At 42.6% G+C, this 22,961-nt stretch overlaps 1 protein-coding gene across 1 annotated transcript; it reads left to right on the top strand.

The window, feature by feature from the left end:
- Window positions 1–769: 769 nt before the first annotated feature.
- On the top strand, window positions 770–16,836 carry LOC310966862 (uncharacterized protein; the record flags this gene model as incomplete). Its single annotated transcript, XM_083940791.1, has 8 exons — window positions 770–1,008; window positions 2,193–2,256; window positions 2,525–2,678; window positions 3,037–3,137; window positions 4,033–4,178; window positions 5,967–6,079; window positions 9,731–9,870; window positions 16,826–16,836. The coding sequence occupies exons 1-8, from the start codon at window positions 775–777 to the stop codon at window positions 16,834–16,836; spliced, it is 963 nt and encodes a 320-aa protein (XP_083796917.1). The 5' UTR covers window positions 770–774.
- Between the last annotated feature and the right edge of the window lie 6,125 nt (window positions 16,837–22,961).

The following is a 22,961-nucleotide window of genomic DNA, read 5'->3' as shown; positions in this document are numbered from 1 at the left end:
CAACCACACTTGCATAAAAACAAATGAATTATATGCAGGGTGTATCATTTCTAGATGAACCACATGTATGTTTAAGATTTAAATGTGTAATATATGAATGTCAATAATCGTTCCAATAGCTTAATTGATTGGCTGGGAACCGTAGGGTTGCCGGTTCGAGTCCCTGTGTGGACCATGCATGGAGTGTGGACTGGTGGCTGGAGAGATGCCAATTCATCTCCTGGGCATTGCCGAGGGGCTGTTGAGCTGATCCATTGGCAGCCCCCTCGCTCTGACATCTCTCCATTAATTGCATGTATATAGGTCCTTTTTGTGTATTTTGGGCCTTTGTGTGTGCAACCTGGATAATAACAGTGAAAAAATTGAATTTCCCTAAAGTAATACTTCTTCTTCTTCTTCGTTCTAATCTGGATGCGTGTAAGTACGTAAGTGTAGGTATATAGTAAGTAAGTGTAGAGGCTTTAGGACACCCACTACGTTAGTGTATGCCCAGTTTAATATGCAATTTTATACACAATATATGTAGTAGGGTATCTCTTTCAGCTAAAAGGTCCTTGGCCAAAAAACATTGGTTGTATGTATTTTTTTATATTCCATTTGAAAACCTTTATTTTGAAAAAAACCGGAAGTAGCTATGTGTTGTCTGTGCCGCTCTGTGCGTGCGTGTACTCTAGTCCCGCCTCCCATCACGTTCACTGGCCGGGAGCTGGACACGTGGGTTGCCCAGGCGCGCGACACACGCCTCTTAAAACAAAAACAAAACAAAAAACAAACATGTCGGCGGTGTGGAACTTTTACAAAGTGTGTGAGCCGGACATCACGTACGCCGTCTGCAGCGTGTGTCGCCACAAAATACCCCGCGGGGGAAACAACCTCAAACATTTCAACACAACGAACCTGATAAGGCACCTGAAGACGCATCACCCGGAGGAGCACGGCGAGTTTGTGAAGCTCTCAGCGGAGAGTGAGCGGAAGAAAAGGGCTGAGAGAGCGGCACCCAGACTGCAGGTACCCGGGCTGTCAATGCATAGGTGCTCGATCATTTAACATGAGCAGCATTTCATTGCATGTGTCAGTAGTTAGACTCACTGTAGGCCACTTGCTGCGTTGTTTACTGGGGGTTATTTGTGCTGCTCTGTGGATTGAACGGACTCAGTAAAAGCATGTTTACTTTTTGTGATAATGCAAAAGCTACTGCAGAGTCACAGCAGCGTTTAAAGCCTGGTCAAAGTGGAAACTGCATTGACAGGCAACCAACATATTGATTCCATGTTTACTTCCTGTCAGCTGATGTGGAGGTAGGTCAGGCCATAGACATAGAATTATATTAAGTTATGTCATTGTGTTGGGTCTGCCTATGTGAGAGTACACTGCACCTGCAACCAGCATCACTTAAAGAAGGCCTATTTTGATTGGGTTGCCAGTCAGTTAAGTAAAATGCATAATTCAATTCAATTCAATTTTATTTATAGTGCCAAATCATAACAAAAGTTATCTCAGGACACTTTACACAGTAGGTAAAGACCACACTCTATGACTTATTTATGATTTACATAGACCCAACAATTCCCCCGTAGAGTACGGTGGCAACGAAAACCTTCACTATAACAGACAGGAACGTCAGACAGACCCAGCTCTGTGGAGGACGCACATCTGTCTGCACCGGTGGGAGGAAGAAAAGGAGAGAGAAAGAGAGAAAAGACGGACAGATGGACAGAGAGAGACAAAGACAGAGGCAGACACACTTCCAGTAACTATAATAATACTAATAACAGTGCTATAAGTGAAATCATTTTCCACTCAAATTATTTTTTAATGTCCTCTAACATGTCTGATATTGACTATTCTGATGTGTATCTGTGCTCAGTTTGTCACCAGAGAGAAGGAGATGTCCGTGCACTTCTCTGCAATTTCAGATTCAAATCTATAAACCAATCGCTGTGTCATATGGGAAACACTATTGGACAGGGGAACACACATGGAAACATTAATAATGTTTTCACTTGCGAAGTTGTCCTTAATGTAATACAGCTATACCATCAGCTATGACAGTGGTATATGTTATGGCTCACTGACAATCGCAGATGGTCTCAGTGGCAATTGGAGCATCTCTACTATAAACACAGTTATTCTGGAGAAGAAAATAACATGGATAAAGTAGATTTTTGAATGTGAATTATGTTCTGTTTCAGCCTAAACTGACCAGAGAGATCGGGTGCCAAACAGAACCAATCAGCACAAAATACGCGAGCAAAGGTGAGTCATAATATTAGGTAGTTACCTGTTACATGTGTCATGAATGGACTGAAGCTACGTTCTGTTTCGCCCCGTTTTTAAAGCATCAAATAACTAATTAATAGCAAACATATAAAAAACAAAAGTAACTCTTGAACAAACATGGTTGGTTGGAATAAGCCTACTTTAAAAAAACTTATGATGGTGCTTCCACATTTGACTTTGCGCTGTTAGCTTTGCTGCTCATTGTAAATGAAACTTACTGTTGAACCCTTTCTTTTGTGCGCAGCTACTCAGGCCCCAACTCCTAACAGGAGTGTGTCGTGTGACACGGGAACTTTTGTGTCTGTTCCTGAGCCTCTGTCCGTCCAGAGGTGTGAGATGTCAACTGATGACTCCAGCTACCGACTAGATGTAACCGACAGCGCCGTGAACTGTACAAGGTAAAGGATTCAGAGCACAATACTCCTGTTGCTTTAGGGTTTGTTTGATTTGTTTTTCTTTTATTAAAGGATCCCCATTAGCTTATACCTCAGCAGTTCGCTAGTCTTCCTGGGGTCCACAAGGATTCAATTATATAGGACTCTGCCGTATCGGTGATAAAGTGAGTTCATATTGAGCACTGGTCCCTCCATCAGGACCGTCTGCCGATGCCAACAGCTCAAATTCTTACAGCTCTGCACCAACATGGTCTTGGCTGACAGCAGACTCATACAATATTTCTGTGGCAAAAATGCTTGTGCTGCTATAACTATAATAAAAGAGCAAACATGTCTACGTCATGTCTTTTTATACACGCAGCTTTCAACCTTTGGCAGACCACCTCCACGCCTCTAGCTCCCCTGGTTCCCCTGGTTCCTCTGGTTCCTCCTCCTCTACTGCTGAACCCACAACATCCACTTGTACGTATGATTATGATTTCCCAAATGTATTTGTGTCAAAGTGACTAATAGGAACAACAGTTTATGAAACTGGTCCAGTACTGAGCGAGAGCCATGCATCCCAGCAGCCGTGAACCGAGCTGCAACGACGACCGTCAATGTACATCCAATAAAAGTGCTGGTTTTTGCCACGGAAATACGGTTCAGGTTGAAAAATACTGAAATTCCCCTTTAAGGTCTCACTCACACTGTCCATCCGTACCGTGCCCCGTGCTTTAGGGTACTTGTCCTCCCCTCCCTCTCCCCCCGCGGGGCCAGGCCCGTTTGTACTCACACTACCTGGGCCTCGGCGAATGCTTCTTGCTGTCCATACGTCATCACGCCGTAACACGTCACACGCATTGACTGAAGTCATCGCGATGCGTCACTTTGTTTCCAAATCTTTCCGTAGACCTCTGAGTTTTTGTGCGTCTTGTCGACTGTTTTTTAATATTTTCATCGACCAAATCTGCAGTAAACACTCCACCTCCGCATCACACCAACGTGAACCTTTCACCGCCATTGTTTTAAATGTCAGCGCATGGTCCCTCCTTCTTATTTTTTCTATGTCCCAACAGGCGCACATAAAATGACGTCAGAACCGCCGTAGGCCTCGTGCTCATACACGTGCGCACACTGGTGCTCGTACATGTTCAAACGTGCTTACAAAAGCCCACCTCTCCCAAATGCTCCGTAGCCGGCAAGCGTGCTGCTCTTAGGAGCGGTGCAGGTTGCACTCACACTGGTCAAAAGGAACTAGACTTTAGCCGTGACACGTGCTTGGGTACGGTACGGATGGACAGTGTGAGTGCGCCCTAACAGTCTTTACATGTAAACCCTCAGCTATTCACTACTGTTCACATGTTCTGATTTTTAGGTCACATAGCTGCAAAGAAGATCAAATGGGAAAAGAAGGTTTTGCGATGTCGACGGTGCCGACAGCCGTATCCTCCTAAGGACCCAGAAGGATTGCTGCTGTGGGTTCAGTGCGACGGCTGCCACAAATTGTTTCACACCATTTGTGTGAGCTCAGAGATGGACTTGGACAATGATGAATTTTGGTGTTCTCGGTGCCTTGATGTTTGATTTTGTTGTCTGTCATAGCTCTAATAAATTCTATTTCAGTTTGACTTGATTTTTGTATACACTTGAATTTTACAGTGACATTAAAAACTGCAAGGTTTGCACACTCCTCAGGCCGCTCCCTGGGTCCTTTGTGTGACCCAAGTTGTGTTAACATTTTATAGAGCAGGGGTGTCAAACTCAGGCCCGTGGGCCAAATCTGACCGTGGTGTAATTATATTTGGCCCACAAGATTATATCAAGGTTCTCTGAGAGCTGGCCCCTGAATATAAAGCACATACACGTCTACTTTTCTGTTGACAAACATGAGCATCCATGCTGCCAGTCTCTGCAGACAAACTTAATCCACCCCTCCCCCAAAAAACGACCAAAAGAAAGATGGAGAACAGGAGCTTTCAGCAGCGGTGGGAGGCAGATTATCTGTTTATGAAGGTAAAGAGCTGTTTGTCTCGTCTGCAGAGCCACCGTGGCTGTGACCAAAGACTCAAACATAAGAAACTCCACGACAGGAACAAGGACCTGCACTGAAAAGGGTCAACGTTACACATCTGGAGAGAAGGGAAACATGCACATTTGCAGTCTTTTTTTTCTTTTTAGTAAATATTGAGTTTGACCCGCAACTTTGTCCCAGTTTTTAAATTTGGCCCACTGTGAATATGAGTTTGACACCACTGTTATAGAGTATTTGGTGTTTTTTCTCCAGCTGCATGTTTGAAATGAGGGGAGCGTTTTACACAGGGCAGCAGATGTTTTAATGCTGTGAACAAGGAAAATAAGAACCTTTACAAAATCTGCAGTGTACGTTTTGACAGCAGCAAGACAATTTACCATGCAACTGAAGCAGTTACTGAATAATACCACATGGGGGCAGAAGCTACACAATAGAAAAAGGAGTTATGGAGAGAGATGAGAAAATGCATTGACGCGTGCAGATGTTATGTTGTTTGTAGTCTCCTATAGTCGGAATATGAAAAAACTTAAACACATTTGCATGTTCAAATATGCACATACAACTATTTCAGCTTCTGTCTGCTGTCAGTTTCGTGTTGTTTATTTTGGTTTGTTGCTTTTATTTTTTTAGCTTCCTGTGTGGACGGAAGTGTTTTAGTTTGAAAGGAACATGGTCGTGCGCATGGACGAGTTTGTAGTTTTACACTCGAATAAGTAACAAGGTTGTGTTAAGTTCAATTGAAATAGAATATGAGTAATTCATTTTTTAGACATAAAAATAACAGTTTCATTATATTTTAATTTTTTGTATTTATGAATTTCCCTCCTGATGCTTTGTTTTTTATGTTTGTTTAATAAACAAACTTCGCACCTTCACTTTATAGTTAAATCTTAGTTTAACATAACTTTTTATTATAGTAGCAGAGAAAAAGGAAATCATCATCAGTGTAAGTGTAACTTTAGCTGAATTTGCATTTAAAATAAAGGTTTTAATCAACATTAATTAAATTTTGGCTGAAGAAATAAATATTACAGCTTCAGCGCTTTCTAACTAGTCTGCAATTGGCATTTTACCTTTATATGTAACGTTTATTGTGTTGTTCTGTATAAACAACGTTACATGTGAGTCTCTCTCTCTCTCTCTCCCTCTCTCTCTCTCTCTCCCCCTCCTTCTCTCTCTGACAGGTATTTCATTCATGGTTGGGACTCTCTGCAGTCCTCTGCTAAGGTGTCGACAGCGGCTCTGGTTGATGCCATTCGCTTATTCCAACTTTGCAGCCCCCCCTCGGTGCTGTGACCGGGGGCTCCTTCATCAGAGAGGCGCAGTCTGCATGCAGCAGCGCGCTGCACCGCATCTGTGCCTCTGTCTGTCGCTTTGCAGCTGCCGAGAGGTAAGAAGACATTCTGTTACTTAAAATGACTAATGGCACCTTGTGATTCATTTATGAACGTGTGCACTGTTAGAAAACATCTAATATGAAAGCTTACTCATTGCCTGTCACCTGGCAGGATGCGCGTTTATGATGCACTTGACCTGCAGCTCGGACATCATTTGGTGGCCAGTTCAAATGTGTGAGGAGAAAGGAAAACCAAATTCGATTCTCCTGGGAAGTTTGTTTTTTGCAGAAGTTTTTGCAGAAATATTTGTACCCAAAGGGCTTTTCAGGTACATGCACTTTTAGCCCACTGAGTCCTGCTTGTCCAGTTGTGATTCAGCATGTTGTGATACAGTGATAGGGTGACCTTCTCCACAGCTCCTTCAGAAAAAACAGATGCTGCTAAGCTGTTTGTAAGGTCCACAGTATGTGCAGAAGCCGGGCAGCTCCCCAGAGGAATGCCCTTACCTCAGAGCTGAGTCATGCAAATTATACCTCCCCTCTCTCTCTCACATCTCCTATCTTTGAACTGTTATACTGTTATCACCAGGCCACAATCATTTCATCTCAAATACAAGTTACATTTCATAAAAAGTGACTTCTAAAGGCAGTAATATTACGTCTGGAGCGACGTTGCAAATTGTCTTCATGCATGTCCCTGAAACTAGTACAAGAGTCGATGAAATAACCAAACTTTACGAAAGATTGCATCAAAATGTCCAAGAAAGATGAAACGGCAATGCAAATAAGATGCTAGTTTGTCGCCCCACTCGTGAGATTTCCCCATTTTTTTGAAGGCATACAGAAGAAGATTCCATACAAGTGTTGACTAGTTGCAAAATTTTATTTGCTACGTATTTTTTTTTAATGTTTTATAGGGAACAGTGATGCAGGAACATGTTGCCTCACAGATCCTAAACGTATTTTGGAGATCCAAGCAGGGGTGATGATCCAACCCACTAAAACCAGTTTTAAGGATGAAATGAAACGTTATGATATTGATTTACTAATTCAATTATACTAATTATTGTCAGAAAAGTGATTTTACTAATATAAGAGTGTATTCCTTAAAGGATAAAGTACGGGAGATCAACTTTGTCTAAAGGATGTATCATTTTATGGGGTTAAATACCACTGCCAAAGCGTTTCCCTGTGCCCCTCAGGGCTCGTAAAAGAAATACAGACACTTGCATTTAAACACCCTATAAAGCAGGGGCGATTAGCCTCTGAGAGAAGATTTGAATCCGCTTCGGATCCGAGAAAAACCTTTAAACCAAATCTAAACCTCCTGGAGGCTCAAATGAAAACGGCTGATACTGTGGTGCAGGGTTATAATAGCCTCTCTGCTGTAGCGCAGACGGTGAAAGTCATCTAGCATTTCACGCAAATAAGATGCTTGCTGCTGTGTGGCTACTTAGCTGCATGCCCAGCCATGCTTGATATGCACCTGTGTGTGTGTGTGTGTGTGTGTGTGTGTGTGAGTGTGAGAGAGAGATAACCTGATGAAGCTGTCACCCTCTGGCAGCAGTCTAGTCTTGGCTCACACATGCACACGTGCACCAAATGCAGACAGATGTGAAGTGGCTTTAACTCTTTATTTAACTCATACATGCATAAGGGAAGATGGAAGGATGGACAAAAAAGAGACGAAAAGATTCATAAAAGCGCGGAAATTAAGAGGAGGTGGTCAGCAGATAGGAAGAAGATTGGAAATCACAAAAGACAAGAGAGGAAAAAACATTAGGAGACAGTGAACTTGTGAGGGAACTAGAGGAATGAAGGAAGACAAGTTTGGAGGATTAAAAGAAATAAGCAAAGGACGGTGTTTTAAACCCGTCGTAGATAACCGCCGCCCCGTTGTAAAAACAGTAGTTACTCAGTGTCGAACCTGATCCTCAGTGAAACACGCTCTTCTGTCATATTCCAGCTGCTCCTGTAGTTACTGTAACCTTCAGGTAAACACGTGCAGGCAGCTTCAGACATGTTCTCAAGGCAAGCACACGACCACAGGGAGAAAACTATATTCCACCTCTGTCGAGTGTTTATATTCACACCTGAGAGGTCACGGAGCAGCTCACAATCAGAACGCACAACGTTAAACAACACAAATGGTTTTTTTGGATTTGTGATATCGTGCTTCGATTTTGATGAGCTCTGCACTGCTCAGCTTTGTGCCTTTTATTCTCTGAAACTAAGAGTCAACAGTGAGCGTCCATATTTTAAACTTCTTTGGTTCTGGAAGTGAATTCCCCCTCCTTTCACTCCATTGATGCTGACCATAGGATATTTTCAATTCAATTCTATTCAATTTTATTTATAGTGCCAAATCATAACAAACGTGATCTCAGGACACTTTACAGAGTAGGTAAAGACCACACTCTATGACTTATTTATGATTTACATAGACCCAACAATTCCCCCGTAGAGTACGGTGGCAACGAACACCTTCACTTTAACAGACAGGAACGTCAGACAGACCCAGCTCTGTGGAGGACGGACATCTGTCTGCACCGGTTGGGGAAGAAGAAAAGGAGAGAGAAAGAGAGAAAAGACAGACAGATGAACAGAGAGAGACACACTTCCAGAGATGCAAGCAACCACAAACGTGGACAGCCATCTGTCCTGACAAAATCATCTTAAAATAACAACATAGCTGAGGGCTCGTAAGGCCTAGCTGTAAGCTTTGTCAAAGAGGAAAGTTTTGAACGCACTCTTAAATATGCACTCTTATATCTGAGAAATATGAATATAATGATACTGAGCTCAAAACATATCGGCCAGCCTTCGTAGCTACACGGTGCATCTGTGGTAGAATCTTTTACATGTTACCAACAAGCAACAGTTTGTGCCGAACTTCCTTAATTGTGTACATGTTGCAGGTATTGAATTAGAAATATGAACTAAACTTTGTTCGGTGCACTGACTTTTGTTGTATTCCAGCTTGGCGGAGTTTGCTTGTATTGTTATGTGTCCTTGTTACTCGTATAGGACAAATAGGTAGAAACTTTACCTGCCACCTGCATTATCAGCACAGTGGCCTGAGACTGTAACTTCCCTGTGCGGTGTCCTTCATTTGTCATAATCTAACATTGGGCTGCCTGACTCAGTAGCAGGAGCTGGAATTGCCTTGGTGGTGATGCTGGTGTTATTTTTGCAGCTTAATTCAATTGGTTGGATTGTGTCAGTCTAATGTGATTGGCAAACGGATGCCCTTGGACTGTAGAAGGCAGCCAATACAGACATTAGAGGGTGACTGAGTAAATGGAAAAGCGTGCTCTTATGCTGTCGTGGCTGCTCTGGACTTGAGTTTGATATTTGCCACAGTTGCTTCGGTATTTTGTGAGTTTTTGTCAAATAGCCAGGTCTGTTTAGATCATCCAGTAAATGGGATGCAGAGATGGGTCAATTTATATTCTATAATACAATGGGCACTGTGACAGTGCTGCAGAGAAATGCGGCCATGGGAAAAAGCTGAGGTCAAAGCAACATTGAGAGGGGAGAGGAGGAATCTTGGACGGGGCCGAAACAGGAAGAAGAAACCTCTAGGGACGAGAGCAGGGGTTCACTTTTCTGCATAGTGAACTTGTTGACTGGTGCTACTGGGAATACATTCAGTGCTCATGTTGTTTCCACGCTGACCTATTCTCTTCTCCCTTGTCCTCTCAGCACTATTGGGAATGTGTTCACACAGAAAAATGCCAGTGCTGTAAAAATGAGATTCCCAGGAGTTACACACGATGAAAACTTTTGCCTTGGCCGGTTGGTGGCATCCCTACTGAGTTTCCTGTCGGACGAGGACAACCAGTGTTTGTTGCTGAGGAAATCTGAGCTCCCGAAAGGACATGCAACAAATGCATAGTGTTCCCTTTTTTTCTCTCCGCAAGAAGAACTCCCTTAAGCTGTCTGGAAAATGTTCTGTGATCTTTCGAGAGTTTTTCAACCAGCCATGTGGAGCCCTTTGCACGTTTTACGAGATAAACCGCTCACAATATCGGGGAAAAGCCTCAACACTTTCAAATGACACACAGCTGTTCAATAGTCTGTAATAGGCTGCTCTGTTGTTGCATGGATCATCTGGCTGAAAGGTGCAGCAAAAGGTTCTGATATCTGGGCCGGAGACAGACAGGGTGTGGCCAACATAAGTGTCACTGGCATCCTCCTGCTGCACAAGCTCAGGCCTCAGGTCTTCAGGCTAGAAGACCTGATGGCACATTTTTAGGGTGCTCATATGGAGGGCCACTGTTACTCAGACCTGTTTCCATCTTTGATATCCCCTTTAAATGAGTGAAAAGTGAAACTGGGCAATTTGGCAGCAGTTTGAGGGGACCTAAATGTACATTTCTTGTAAACTTCTCATTTACTGAGGGGCAGAAAGGGCCGATGTCGATGTTTCCATGGTTTCCCTTAGTGATGTTCAGGAGCTGCTATCTGTATGAGACAGTTGGATGTGGGTTTTGACTTGTTAAATGTTTTTGTTAAACCTCTAATATTGGCAGTTTCAGTCACTCTGACTTTGAAACATGATAGTAACTCCACTTTAATGTGAGTAATCAACAAGTATATGATGACATTATTCTTGGTTTACAGTGGAACAATAAAACAAAGTAATGACAGCACTTCCCCACAGAAAAAAAGCAGCCTTTTTAAATTGTATTATCTTTAGATTATTTAATAGGGATAAACATTGTTAAATACAAATAATCAATGCAACAGATGAACTTATTTTGTAAGTCTGCATCAACATTTACTAATTTAGACAAAGGGAAATAATCTTTATGTTGCTTTGATTACTAATGCAATCATGACTGAGAATGGTGCAACAGTAGTTTGTTATGTTGCATGTTGCATGTTGCAGTAGCGCTCCATCAAAATGACCTCCAGTGGTGTGTAGGAGGACGGTTTAAGCTGATGCATGAACCGGGCACTAAGAGATGAAGATGAGGTATGTTAGCGTGCATATTTGCAACATCAGCATAATGTGGATCTGGCATGCCATAATGAAAGAGCCAATAATGTGACTCATCATGCAGGCCAGTGTGTGCATACAGTAAATGTGTGTGTGAACCAGTGCAGTAACACGGCTTTTACTGTGAGGTGACAAACAAACGAACAGGACACAGTGTGTTTCGAGGTAATACACTGAAAACATTTAAAGAGACGTTATAGAGAATTTAGTTGCATTTTAATGATGTCGCAATATATATGATATGTTTTATGGTTTTCGTACAAATGTGATGAAGTACTATGCTTTGTCAAGTGCAGGGTGATTAGTTTCCTAATTGATTGTATTGAGAAACTAATAACCAGAAAATGAACTATATCAAGGTAAATGTCAACATTCATTCACTCATCTTCAACCGCTTGTCCCTGTCGGAGTCAGGGGGGGGGTGGAGACTATCCTAGCCGACATCGGGTGTGAGGCGGGGTACACCCTGGACAGGACGCATAGAGACAGACAGGTCATCACACCTACGGGCAATTTTTAGAGTCATCAGTGAACCTAACACGTTCATGTCTTTGGACTGTGGGAGGAAACAGGAGAACCCGGAGAAAACCCACGCAGACACGGGGAGAACATGCAAACTCCCCACAGAAGGGCCCAGCCCGATGCACACCTGGAACCCTCTCACTGTGAGGCGGCAGTGCTAACCACTACACCACCGTGTCGCCTCTCAATAAATAAATATCAACATACTGATGCAAAGTACATACACCATGACACAGGATGTTCTTATTATCCGTATCGGCCACTTCTAGCCATTGTACAACTCAACTTTTTTTTAATGAAACAAAGCAATTGGATTTGTCATTGTTTGTATTGTTGCTTGTTATTCAGCTCTACTGTAGATTATCATGTTTTGAAAGACTCCTTATGTCAGTGTCAGTCCATTTTCATCATTCCTCTACAGTGGGTCATTGGATTTCTGTACACGAGGATGATGGTAAATCATTGTTTGATGCACTGACATTAGCATCATGTGAGAGGGTAAAGAGTGTTCCTTCTGATGCCTGGTACTGTGTAGAGGCGCTCTGCTGGGGGGGACATAGAGGTCATTCATTTTCCTGAACGACCTCCATTTCTCCATTAGGTTAAACTGAAGATAGCGTTTGACGGTGACAGGAGTCCATATACTGTATGAACGACTCCTCTTCTCTAATCTACATGATGACAAGCTCAGAGATTAGATTTATATGATTGAAAAAGGGGGCTTGAAGTGTGTGTGTGTGTGTGTGTGTGTGTGTGTGTGTATGTATGTTTAAGTGTATGTGCGTGTGTGTACGCCTGGAGATGGCTCCTGGGGTCAAACAACCTTTGGTGACAGTGACATCATGTCCATCACCGTGACATCACTTAATATGATTGGGTTGGGTAGGGGGTGTTCACTGCACGTGCTCAGTTAGAGCCTCTTTTCCTGACAGGGTTTTTCTTGTTCTGTCTTTACCAAGACATGTCGCCACACACACACACACACACACGGACACAAACACACGTGCAGAAAACGTAATGACAGTTCAACCCCCTACATGCATGTGTGCGCCTCCGCTCACAGAACACAATACACAAAGGACACTGACAACATACTGCCTTTCAACACAATCCGCTTCAGAAACAGTTCCACCCTGTCTGCAGTTATCATTTTAAACTCTGAACGGTGAGGAATAAGAATATGCGCGTGGGTTTTCTCCGGGTTCTCCGGTTTCCTCCCACAGTCCAAAGACATGCACATGTTAGGTTCATTGATGACTCTAAAATTGCCCGTAGGTGTGAATGGTTGTCTGTCTCTGTTCGTCTCTATGTGTCCTGTGTTAGACTGGCGTCCTGTCCAGGGTGTACGCCACCTCACGCCCGATGTCAGCTGGGATCGCCTCCAGCCCCCCACGACCCCGACAGGGACAAGCGGTTGAAGATGAATGAATGAATGCATGTATATGTATTATGTAATGTGTCTGAGTGTATGTATATCTATGTTATAAATAAGATGTGATGTTGGAACCTGTACCAAGCTGCACTGATATCAAATTCCACCCGCCCGGCTGTGTGGTCACTGAAAGAACCAATCAATAATACAAGCTGACAACACACAGGTACTCAAATACAGTAGAGGAAGGCATTATTGTTTTCATCAATAGAAATGTATTTCCTATTGATCGGGAACAAGATTATTCAAATATATTGGACATCTTTGCCGTTCTTGAGGGTTGCAGATTATGGAACCGTCAGCATTTCAGAAGATTATAAAAAGTTTATAAAGCAAATTTTCTAAATCAGTTGATGAGCCGACGTTTACTACTTTGTGTTGTAGCAACTGTTTTACTTTTCATTTGCCTTGAAACAAGTTTTTTGTTCCGTTTTACTGCATTGTTCATCTCATCTCATCTTCATCCGCTTATCCGGGGTCGGGTCACGGGGGCAGCAGCTTTAGCAGGGGACCCCAAACTTCCCTTTCCCGGGCCACATTAACCAGCTCTAACTGGGGGATCCTGAGGCGTTCCCAGGCCAGTGTGGATATATAATCTCTCCACCTGGTCCTGGGTCTTCCCCGAGGCCTCCTCCCAGCTGGACGTGCCTGGAACTACTCCCTAGGGAGGCGCCCAGGGTTCATCCTTACTAGATGCCCGAACCACCTCAACTGGCTCCTTTCAACACAAAGGAGCAGCGGCTCTACTCCGAGTTCCTCACAGATGCTGAACTTCTCACCCTCTCTCTAAGGGAGACTCTGCCACCTTCCAGAGAAAAGCTACTTTGGCCGCTTGTACCCGCAACCTCGTTCTTTTTACTGCATTGTTATGGCACAGAAATGGCTCAGAACCACAGACATATACAGTATGAAGACAGATGACGCAGCTCCACTTCCTCCCACTGTACAAATGCGAACCCATAATATCCTGATACTGGCGCTGCCCTGTATCAGGTGGTAGAGTTACGTCATCAAAGTCCCACCCATACACCTGCCTGACAAACCATGAGTCGATCACAGCTGTCAGTCTGACGTTTCAGCCCATTTTTATATCATCAAATAACTCATTAAAAATAAATGTAAATCAGTCGATCAATGAGCAGAACTAATTTATGGAAATATGATTTTTTCATTCATTCATTCATCTTCAACTGCTTGTCCCTGTCGGGGTCACAGGGGGCTGGAGCCGATCCCAGCTGACATCGGGCCACCCTGGACAGGAGGCCAGTCTATCACAGGGCACATAGAGACAAACAGAGACAGACAACCATTCACACCTACGGGCAATTTTAGAGTCATCAATGAACCGAACACGTGCACGTCTTTGGACTGTGGGAGGAAACCGGAGAACTTTGAGAAAACCCACGCAGACACAGGGAGAACATGCAAACTCCACACAGAAGGGCCCCAGCCGGGATTCGAGCCAGGAACCCTCTCGCTGTGAGGCGACAGTGCTAACCACTTCATTTTTGGGATTATTAAAAAAGTATTTTTTAATTTAATCCATTTCTAAATTTATTGTCCTTTATGTCCTGATTTAAAAAAAAACATTCACACACTTTTCTTAGAGTAGCTCAGAGATAAACACAGTGTCCGCAATTTCCCAATATTAAATTACTTTGATCGGGAACGGGGCCAGAAAAACTTGATCGGGGCATCCCAGCAATCACTAATGGCCACTTGTTTTTTCTTCTCTGTCCTCTACACGTCTCATTCTGCAGATATACCGTAGTCATTTTGCCTGCCAACTTAAGTAACTAACAGCCTTTTTCGTAAATGAGCCGTTTTTAATTCATCAGATTTTCCCATCCAGTTCTATAAATACGTACCAAGGTTTATGTTGACATAAAGCAGTGTCAGCACTTATTATTTTATCACACATGTTGCCGTAGTGACGGTACAGTGCTTCTTGGTAAAAAATGATTTGTGGTCGTTATCAGCAGGACCGTTAAAGGTGATGTCAGCTCTTATTCCCAGTATCCAGTTCCCATGTTGTTGCTGTACAGTCTGTATTGCGGCTCTATCTTGACTGGTGGCAGATACAGACGCAGAGTTTGATTCTCAGCATCAGAAACAGCCTTGTGCGGAGACTGAGACATCATCACCCCGGGGTGTTTACAGCACTGAAGTGTCTGCAGTGTTGCTGCTAATCGCCATTAGACTGATAAAGAGCTAGACTTGGCTGCAGAGCTGCAGAGCTATGGAGCTGCCGTCTCACTGGGAGAAATAAACAGTCTGCTTGTGTAGTATGTCTTAATTGGACGTGCATGTACTCACACAGAAATGAATAAGTCATAGAGTGTGGTCTATACCTACTCTGTAAAGTGTCCTGAGATAACTTTTGTTATGACTTGGTACTGTATCTAAAATTGAATTGAATTGAATTAGAAAACTAAAAGGTAGTAGTGATAAATAACAATTTTTGTAAATTTTCCATGTATTATACACGTCCTTTTTTTTCAAATATTGGGAATGTGGAACAAAAAACACACATTATCAAATCAACCCTTATTTATACGGTGCTTTTCATACAGAAAAGTATCGCAAAGTGCCTCACAGAGATGTACAGAAGAAGAGAAACATCAAATAAAATCAGGAGAAGAAAGTTAAAAGAACCCAACCTTCCCACAGTCATGCACAGAGACATACACAAATATATATACGTTCATTCACACATTCACACACACACACACAGCCACGCTGACACACAGACACACAGACTCACACCTACACCAACACTAGCTGTCACTACAGAGACATGGCCTTGCAGCGAGACCTGAGGTACAGAGGAGTCTAGAGGAAGCTACATTAGCCTCTACTTCTGATAATTCTCAATGCTGCTTGTTCTTATATGGCATTTATACTTTTACACACAAGGCTTCTTCCTTTTTCAATTTCACAGTAAAAAAACAAACACCCTAGACTTTTTCTTCTTTGTTTTTAATGTCTTTACTGATTCTTGATCACACTCTCGAGATAATGTTATTGTGTAGTGCACTACATTACAAATTTTGATTAATTTACTGTCTGAGTGGATTGCGGTTTGTGAACCACCTTGAAACGTTTCAAAATCATGTCACGCACTGATTCAAATGGCTTGGATATTTTCAGTGAAACCTCCCGTATTGTGTCTGCGCCCAGTTCCTTCTCCCAGACCCCTTAAAGCAGTGATGTCAAAGTCAAATACATCAGAGGGCCAAAAAAACAAATTTGCTACAAGCCGAGGGCCGGACTGGTTCAATGTTTATTAAAACATAATAAAATAATTGCATATAACCTATTGAACCAAGACCTAACACAGTGTACCGTATTTTATTTAATGATTAAATGAATAATCCAATATTTTTGTATGGCTCTGTCAGTAATTTCAAGTGAAAACATTTTTGCAGTGAGTTCGCGGGCTACCGTTGCATTGTGGGTAATGTAGTTTTGGTGCATGAAAAACACCAGCAGGCGGCTGTGGCATGCGGGGCGGTTCTAATACAAATCAAATATCATCCCGGAGGCCAAGATAATTATTTTGCGGGCCGGATCTGGCCCTCGGGCCTTGACTTTGACACCCATGCCTTAAAGGATGTGAGCATGTATCATTTATGTCTTGTTGCACTTTCCAAAAGCCAACTAAACCGGCAGATTCCAGAGCCATCACACGTGAAAGGTCACTGAGCAGAGAGGAGATGAGTTCTAGTTCTTAGTTTGCGTGGCTCTAATTTTTAAGTTTAGGTATGTTTACTTGCTTGGATTGTTTCTCCCACCAGACATCTAAACTGAATTGATCTTCCGTTCCTTCTCTGTGTTTCAGGTTCCATCTGAAAGTGTGTGAGCAGCAGACTGTGTGTGCATCTGCGTACATGCTCGTGTGTGCGTGTGTAAATGTGTCACGATGAAGCACCAGTCTATCTCCCGATGGCTGAGCCAGCTGGGACTGCCGCAGTACTGCCCAGCGTTGGAGCAGGAATATGACGGTGTGGAGGTAATACAAACATGCAGAAACCAACAAACCTACCAGAATGAAAAGAGACTTACATCACTAGTTATTTATTATTGCTATTAAGTAAATAAGGGCAAAACGACAAACATACCTACAAGGCTACAGGAACAAATCCCAAAACTTTAGGAGGGAATCAAAGTAAACAACAAATGTCACCTGTCCTCCCCAGACATGTAAAAACATTTCAAGTAGGTTCTTAAAGCATTGCAAACTGTTTGCAGGTGTTAAGTGTAGGTTGTTAACACTATTAATTATTTCCACAATCATTTTGAGACAGTATAAAAGACGGTCAGCCTCTGTTGAACTGAGAGCCTGAGTCTGATTTAGTTTGAGATGTCTGGTTCTTAATTGAGGATCAAAATCAACTTTATTGGCCAATTATTAAATATGAATAAATAATATAATATTTGATTTGACTCTTAATGTATTCACACAAAAACAGACATAAGAACAAGGAAAACAAAGCGGGACAAATAGACAGGACTATTCAGACACTTGAACACACCCAACAATCAGCTCCGTAGGTTACAACTCCCCTTCCCCACTCTGTTTCCTGGTCAAAAGCCACTAACGTAGCGTTAACCAGGAAGCAACGGCGCCGAAATCAACATGAAAAAAACAACAATAGAGCGTTACCTTTAAACCGAGGGAGGACTTCGCCATGGCAAGAAACATCACTACCAAGAAGACCTGTTTCTGTCGTCCAAAAGTCGAGAGTTACTCGGTCATTTTCCCATTTAACCCCTTTTCACGTATAATCGGATTATTCCGTTTTATTATTAGGCCATTTTGGGGTTACTGGCGTGCATGTAAACGCACACACGAATGAGACTTAATTATGCAGTGAATTACCAATTCTTTCGTTGCCACCGTACTCTACGGGGGAATTGTTGGGTCTATGTAAGTCATGAATAAGTCATAGAGTGTGGTCTTTACCTACTCTGTAAAGTGTCCTGAGATAACTTTTGTTATGATTTGGCACTATAAATAGAATTGAATTGAATTGAATTGAAAATAGATACAATCAGGTATAATGCAAGTGGTGCTCACACTGTATTTCAAAGAAACGGCCAGACTCCATTAGAGGGAAGTGATAAAACAATGTGCTTTTGTAATTTGGACGAACTGACCCTTTAACATGTCTGTTTAAAAGGGGATATCAGTAAATGTTTAATGAAACCGTGTTATAGAAGAAAATGTCTCTATTCTGGCAAAACCAACTGTTGTTTCCCACAGCAGCTTAATAAAACTTCATCCTGGGCCCATTAGACCGGATGAGCACTGATGTGGGGCCTGTTTTAAACATCCAACCATTAGCCGGCTTCAATCTGAACGTCACACAGCCATTGGCTAGGAGAGGAGATTGATTCGCCAATAAGACATGAATTATTCCATTACCTCCCGCTAATGTTTACCCAGAATGCATTGGGGTAATTAGTGGAGGCCTAATAGGGAAGGCTTATGAAGAAGAAGGTGAAAGGGGCGAGAGCAGGGATACAGAAAACAAGGTGAGACAAGGATGGGAAAGTGCTGTGCTAGTCTCATTTATCCTTAATGGAGCTTGGATTGAAGTTTCTGTGTGAAAGAGTCTCTCAAAGGGACTTTTCTGAGCTGAAATCTAAAAAAAACCCCAGTACATTTCACTCTGTATTAAAATAAATTCCTTTAATTTAAAGGAAAGTCTCTGTAAGTTGTAACTCTATGCATGAAGCTGATTACTCTTCTGCTCCTGTTACACGTCTCTGTACAGAGGGATTGCAGTTACAGGGAGGATAGGGCGGCAGTAGCTCAGTCCATAGGTGAGGTCCCTGTGTGGACCATGTATGGAGCATGGACTGGTGGCTGGAGAGGTGCCAGTTCATCTCCTGGGCACTGCTGAGGTGCTGTTGATCAAGGCACTGAACCCCCAACTGCTCGGGGCGCTGGTCATTGGCAGCCCCCTCGCTCTGACATCTCTCCTTAATTGCATGTATATAGGTCCTGTTTGTGCATGTGTGTGTGTATTTCGGGCCTGTGTGTGTAGCATGATTTATAATAAGAGTGAAAAAGTTAGATTTCCCCGTTGCGGGATAAATAAAGTAATTCTTCTTCTTCTTCTATAAGAACTGAAAATCAAACTCTAACCCCTGCTTGACCATCCACCATCCTCCATGCATTTTGAGCCCGGCTCAGCAATGCTAACCTTTCTCTGATATTATAACAACATTATCCAGCTCAGTACCTCCTAGCCATCCAGGCTGCCGGTTAACACAACATACCAGTAAAACCAACTCAGCCAACATCATCAACGCCACTAACAGCTGCATGTCTCCTTTTTTCCAGCGTGGTGTCCAACATTTGTGTTTATTCTTCATTAATTATCAGCAACAGCTACACGATTTCCAGGTTCACCACTGACAGGCTTGGAAAACAGTCTTACATTTCATTCTTATACTGCAATACGTAACTATGTAAATGAGCGCTCTTCTCCAAAAAAAGCAATATTGTTTGCTTACATGTAGTGAATGTGAGCAAAGCGCTGTAACGCTCTGTAACGCTCTGTAACGCTTTGTAACGCTGCAGGTCAGATTTTGCTAGCACGCTTGAATCATTTTGAAATCATACATTTTGATGCTGAGGGGTTTTTTTTGCGCCGCGCTGTCTCTACCACACTGCTCTGTCGTCTCATTCACAAGCACCTTCACCGTTGCAACAACATTCACGAGGGCAAAAGCAACATTCACGACTGCTATGTCAACTCTGCAGAGGACTGGTATGAGAGTTCATACTGATGTTCGCCTCTGCAGGATCTGGAAAAGAAAGAATAAAGAAAACATGTCAACTTGGTGTTGGACAAAGAGGGAGACGAGAACGACAGAGGGAGGGGGAGATGGATTAGGCTTGTGATATGGCACACACACGCATGCACGCACGCAAGCACGCACACACGCACACACACACTCAAGTGATGTGTGTTACTCTTGTTTACATCAGCAGACCTAATGTAGTGTCTTCTTTAACTAACATGTCATTACTAAGTTGTCTAGGCACGTTGACGGCAATGACCATCTCTGTGTGTGAGTGTGTGCGTGTGCATGTGTGTGTGCGTGTGTGTGTGTGTGTGTGTGTGTGCGTGCGTGCGTGTGTGCGCACAATGCACGTCTGTACAGTGTTTGCGGTTTTCAGACTTGTTGTTGAGATTGTATTTGTTTTTTTAAGTTTATTTTTGAAAGTATTGTTCCTGTGTGTGAGTGGACTGTGTGTGTGTGTGTGTGTGTGTGTGAGTGTGAGTGGGTGACTTCGAGCAAGTGTGGATTGGCTCCTTTGTTATGAAGGTATGTGTGTGTGTGTGTGTGTGGTTGTGGAAGTGTGTACATCTTCTTACTTGCTGTGTGTGACTAAGAGTGACTGTAATTTGATTGTGAGCGGATTCTGTGTGAGTTTGCCGTGTGTGTGTGTGTGTGTGTGTGTGTGTGTGTGTGTGTTTGTGTTTATGTTTTTATTCATGTGTTTGCCCACTGTATGTGGTTGTGTGTGTGTATGTTTTTATTCATGTGTTTGCCCACTGTGTGTGTGTGTGTGTGTGTGTGTGTGAGTAGTCTAAATAGCGCTTGTGTTTGTGATGAACTATAAGAGAATGGTCGTATTGTTGAGAAACCAAAACAACAAGGCCTTGGTTTGAGCTGGGAGCGCCCTGTGATGACACAGTGTGTTATTTATGTGTGTGTGTGTGTGTGTGTGTGTGTGTGTGTGTGTGTGTGTGTGTGTGTGTGTGTGTGTGTGTCTGTGTGTGAGTGTGTGTGGCTCCATTACTGTACAAGGCTGACAGCTGCCGTATGTTAATACCATAGTGAGGGTCGGAGTGAGGTGGAGTGTGTTTTTTCCCGTGTTTAAGACAATGCCGTAATGACAGGAGCAGGATGAGGGGAGGAGACGGCACACTTTTGGAAGATAGGAGGTCACCGGTGGTCTCGGCAGTTTTTCTCTTGTTCTGCTGGAGCCACCAACCTGTCTAGACAACCTGCATGTCTCTTATCTTCCACCAACAACAACAGCAGTATCTTCCTTGTGAGAAAATCTTGTTAGTACCTACGTTCTAAATGTTATTCCACAGTTTTTGGAGAGAACAACTCAATAATCTCTTTTATATTAGGTTTGTTTTAAAGGCTCAGCATCACTACTTGTTTGTGAGGGGCAGGCAAGTGTCCTTTAAGGGGTATATGTCGGGCTAACTCACACGTAGCTTAAGTACATAGTTCAACACCTGAACCACTGTCAAAAAGGGTGTAAGTGTCATATCAGCAGTGGTGGAATGTAACCTAGTACATTTACTCAAGTACGGTGCTTAAAGTGTAATTCCAGCGCAAAATCATCCCATGGTCTTTTTCAACTCTTACATACATCAAGACAGTTTTTTCATGTAACAACTATAATGACGAAACCTGGGAGAGTCGCTAACAGCCAAACGTGGCTAACACCGATTAGCTCGGGGCAGTACGGTGAAGGCACTTAAACATATTTTTTAACCACTAAAACTGCTCGAAATAACACCAAACCTCTGCAGTAGCATGAGAAGAGTCCTTACACATAAAACAAAACAACGTAGTTAGTGAACCCGGAGTTTATTAAAAGACTGTTTTTTAATGACTTACCTACTGGCCCCTGTACCAGCTTCTCTCGTAGTAAAGTCCATTCAAGTGGATTACCAAAGTCAATCCCAAAGGAAGGAGCCCATTGATGCTTTGTTTTCTGTGTCGGGACTCTTCTCAAGTGGTTTAAAAAGACGTTTTAATGCCTTCCCCCTACTGCCCCGAGCTAATCAGTGTTAGCCACATCCAGCTGTAAGCAGTTCTCCAGGATTTCTCCGTTAATAGTTGTTCCACGAATAGAAACTGTTTTATTTGAAGTATGTAAGTATTGAAAAAGACCATGATTTTGCGCTGGAATTACACTTTAAGTTATGTTTTAATCCACTACATTTGTCTGACGGCTTTAGTTGCAAGGGTTTTTCATGCCCTTCCTGTTCAGTGGATCCGTTTCCACATTTGATGGTTTTTGAGGCAGATGCTTTCTGATAACGTGAATGATTAAATGGTCCTTTATGTCCCTTCGATTGGCTGGAAAATGCACAAAGCTGAAAAATGGGCTGTTTTTCTGACATCATGAAAAGTCGACCCTAGAGATAAGGACGTTTCTCACAGGACAGCGAGGCTGCAAACATATGATAAACTTATGAGATATGATGCATTGTTGTCGGTTAAACTACTCAACAGTATATGAAGGAGTTAAAGTTACTACAAACCGAATCATTTACAGCAGTAAAATGTCAGCATACATAATAATTCAGCTGTATTTAGTCGACAAACATCCCATATAATATTAAAACACCGACAGGGAACAATTTACTGCACAATGAGTACATTAATGTTTGATATTTTGCTGATACTTTAACTTAAGTAAAGGACCTGAATACTTTGCCACCTGATGCTGTTCAAAGTCAGGGTTGAGACTGCCAAATGGGATTTTTTTTAAGTTCACTTTGTGCTCAGGGTGTCGGGGCTAAATTTCTTTGGCTCGTTTATCCGGCATCATTAAAGTGTGAGAGGCAATCTGCGTACAGTAAGACTGATGATTTTAACTCTGAGACAGTACAGCAACCTAAGAACTTAACAAGCTATGAAGACTGTACATTTAGCTCTGTCATTTAACCAATAAAGCTTAGATTTTACATCTGCATCAAGCCACTTTTGAATGCAGGTATGAAAGGGTGCACATTTATGAGTGTGGTGCTCATTTCCACCACCTTTCAAATAAGTGTCTTTGTGTTTTAGCTCTGGTTTTGTTCACCATCTCCTGAGAAAAATGTCTCTTTAGTTTGCAAGATACAGTATATTACTGTCGTTTACAAGCCCTTTGTGTCATGTACGCCATGTTTCACTGTTAACAGGTATAGCTTCTGTGAGCTTGT

The sequence above is a fragment of the Echiichthys vipera genome (genome assembly GCF_963691815.1).
Source record: "Echiichthys vipera genome assembly, chromosome: 3".
Classification (NCBI taxonomy): Eukaryota; Metazoa; Chordata; class Actinopteri; order Perciformes; family Trachinidae; genus Echiichthys; species Echiichthys vipera.
This window is presented reverse-complemented; position numbering and strand designations above follow the sequence as displayed.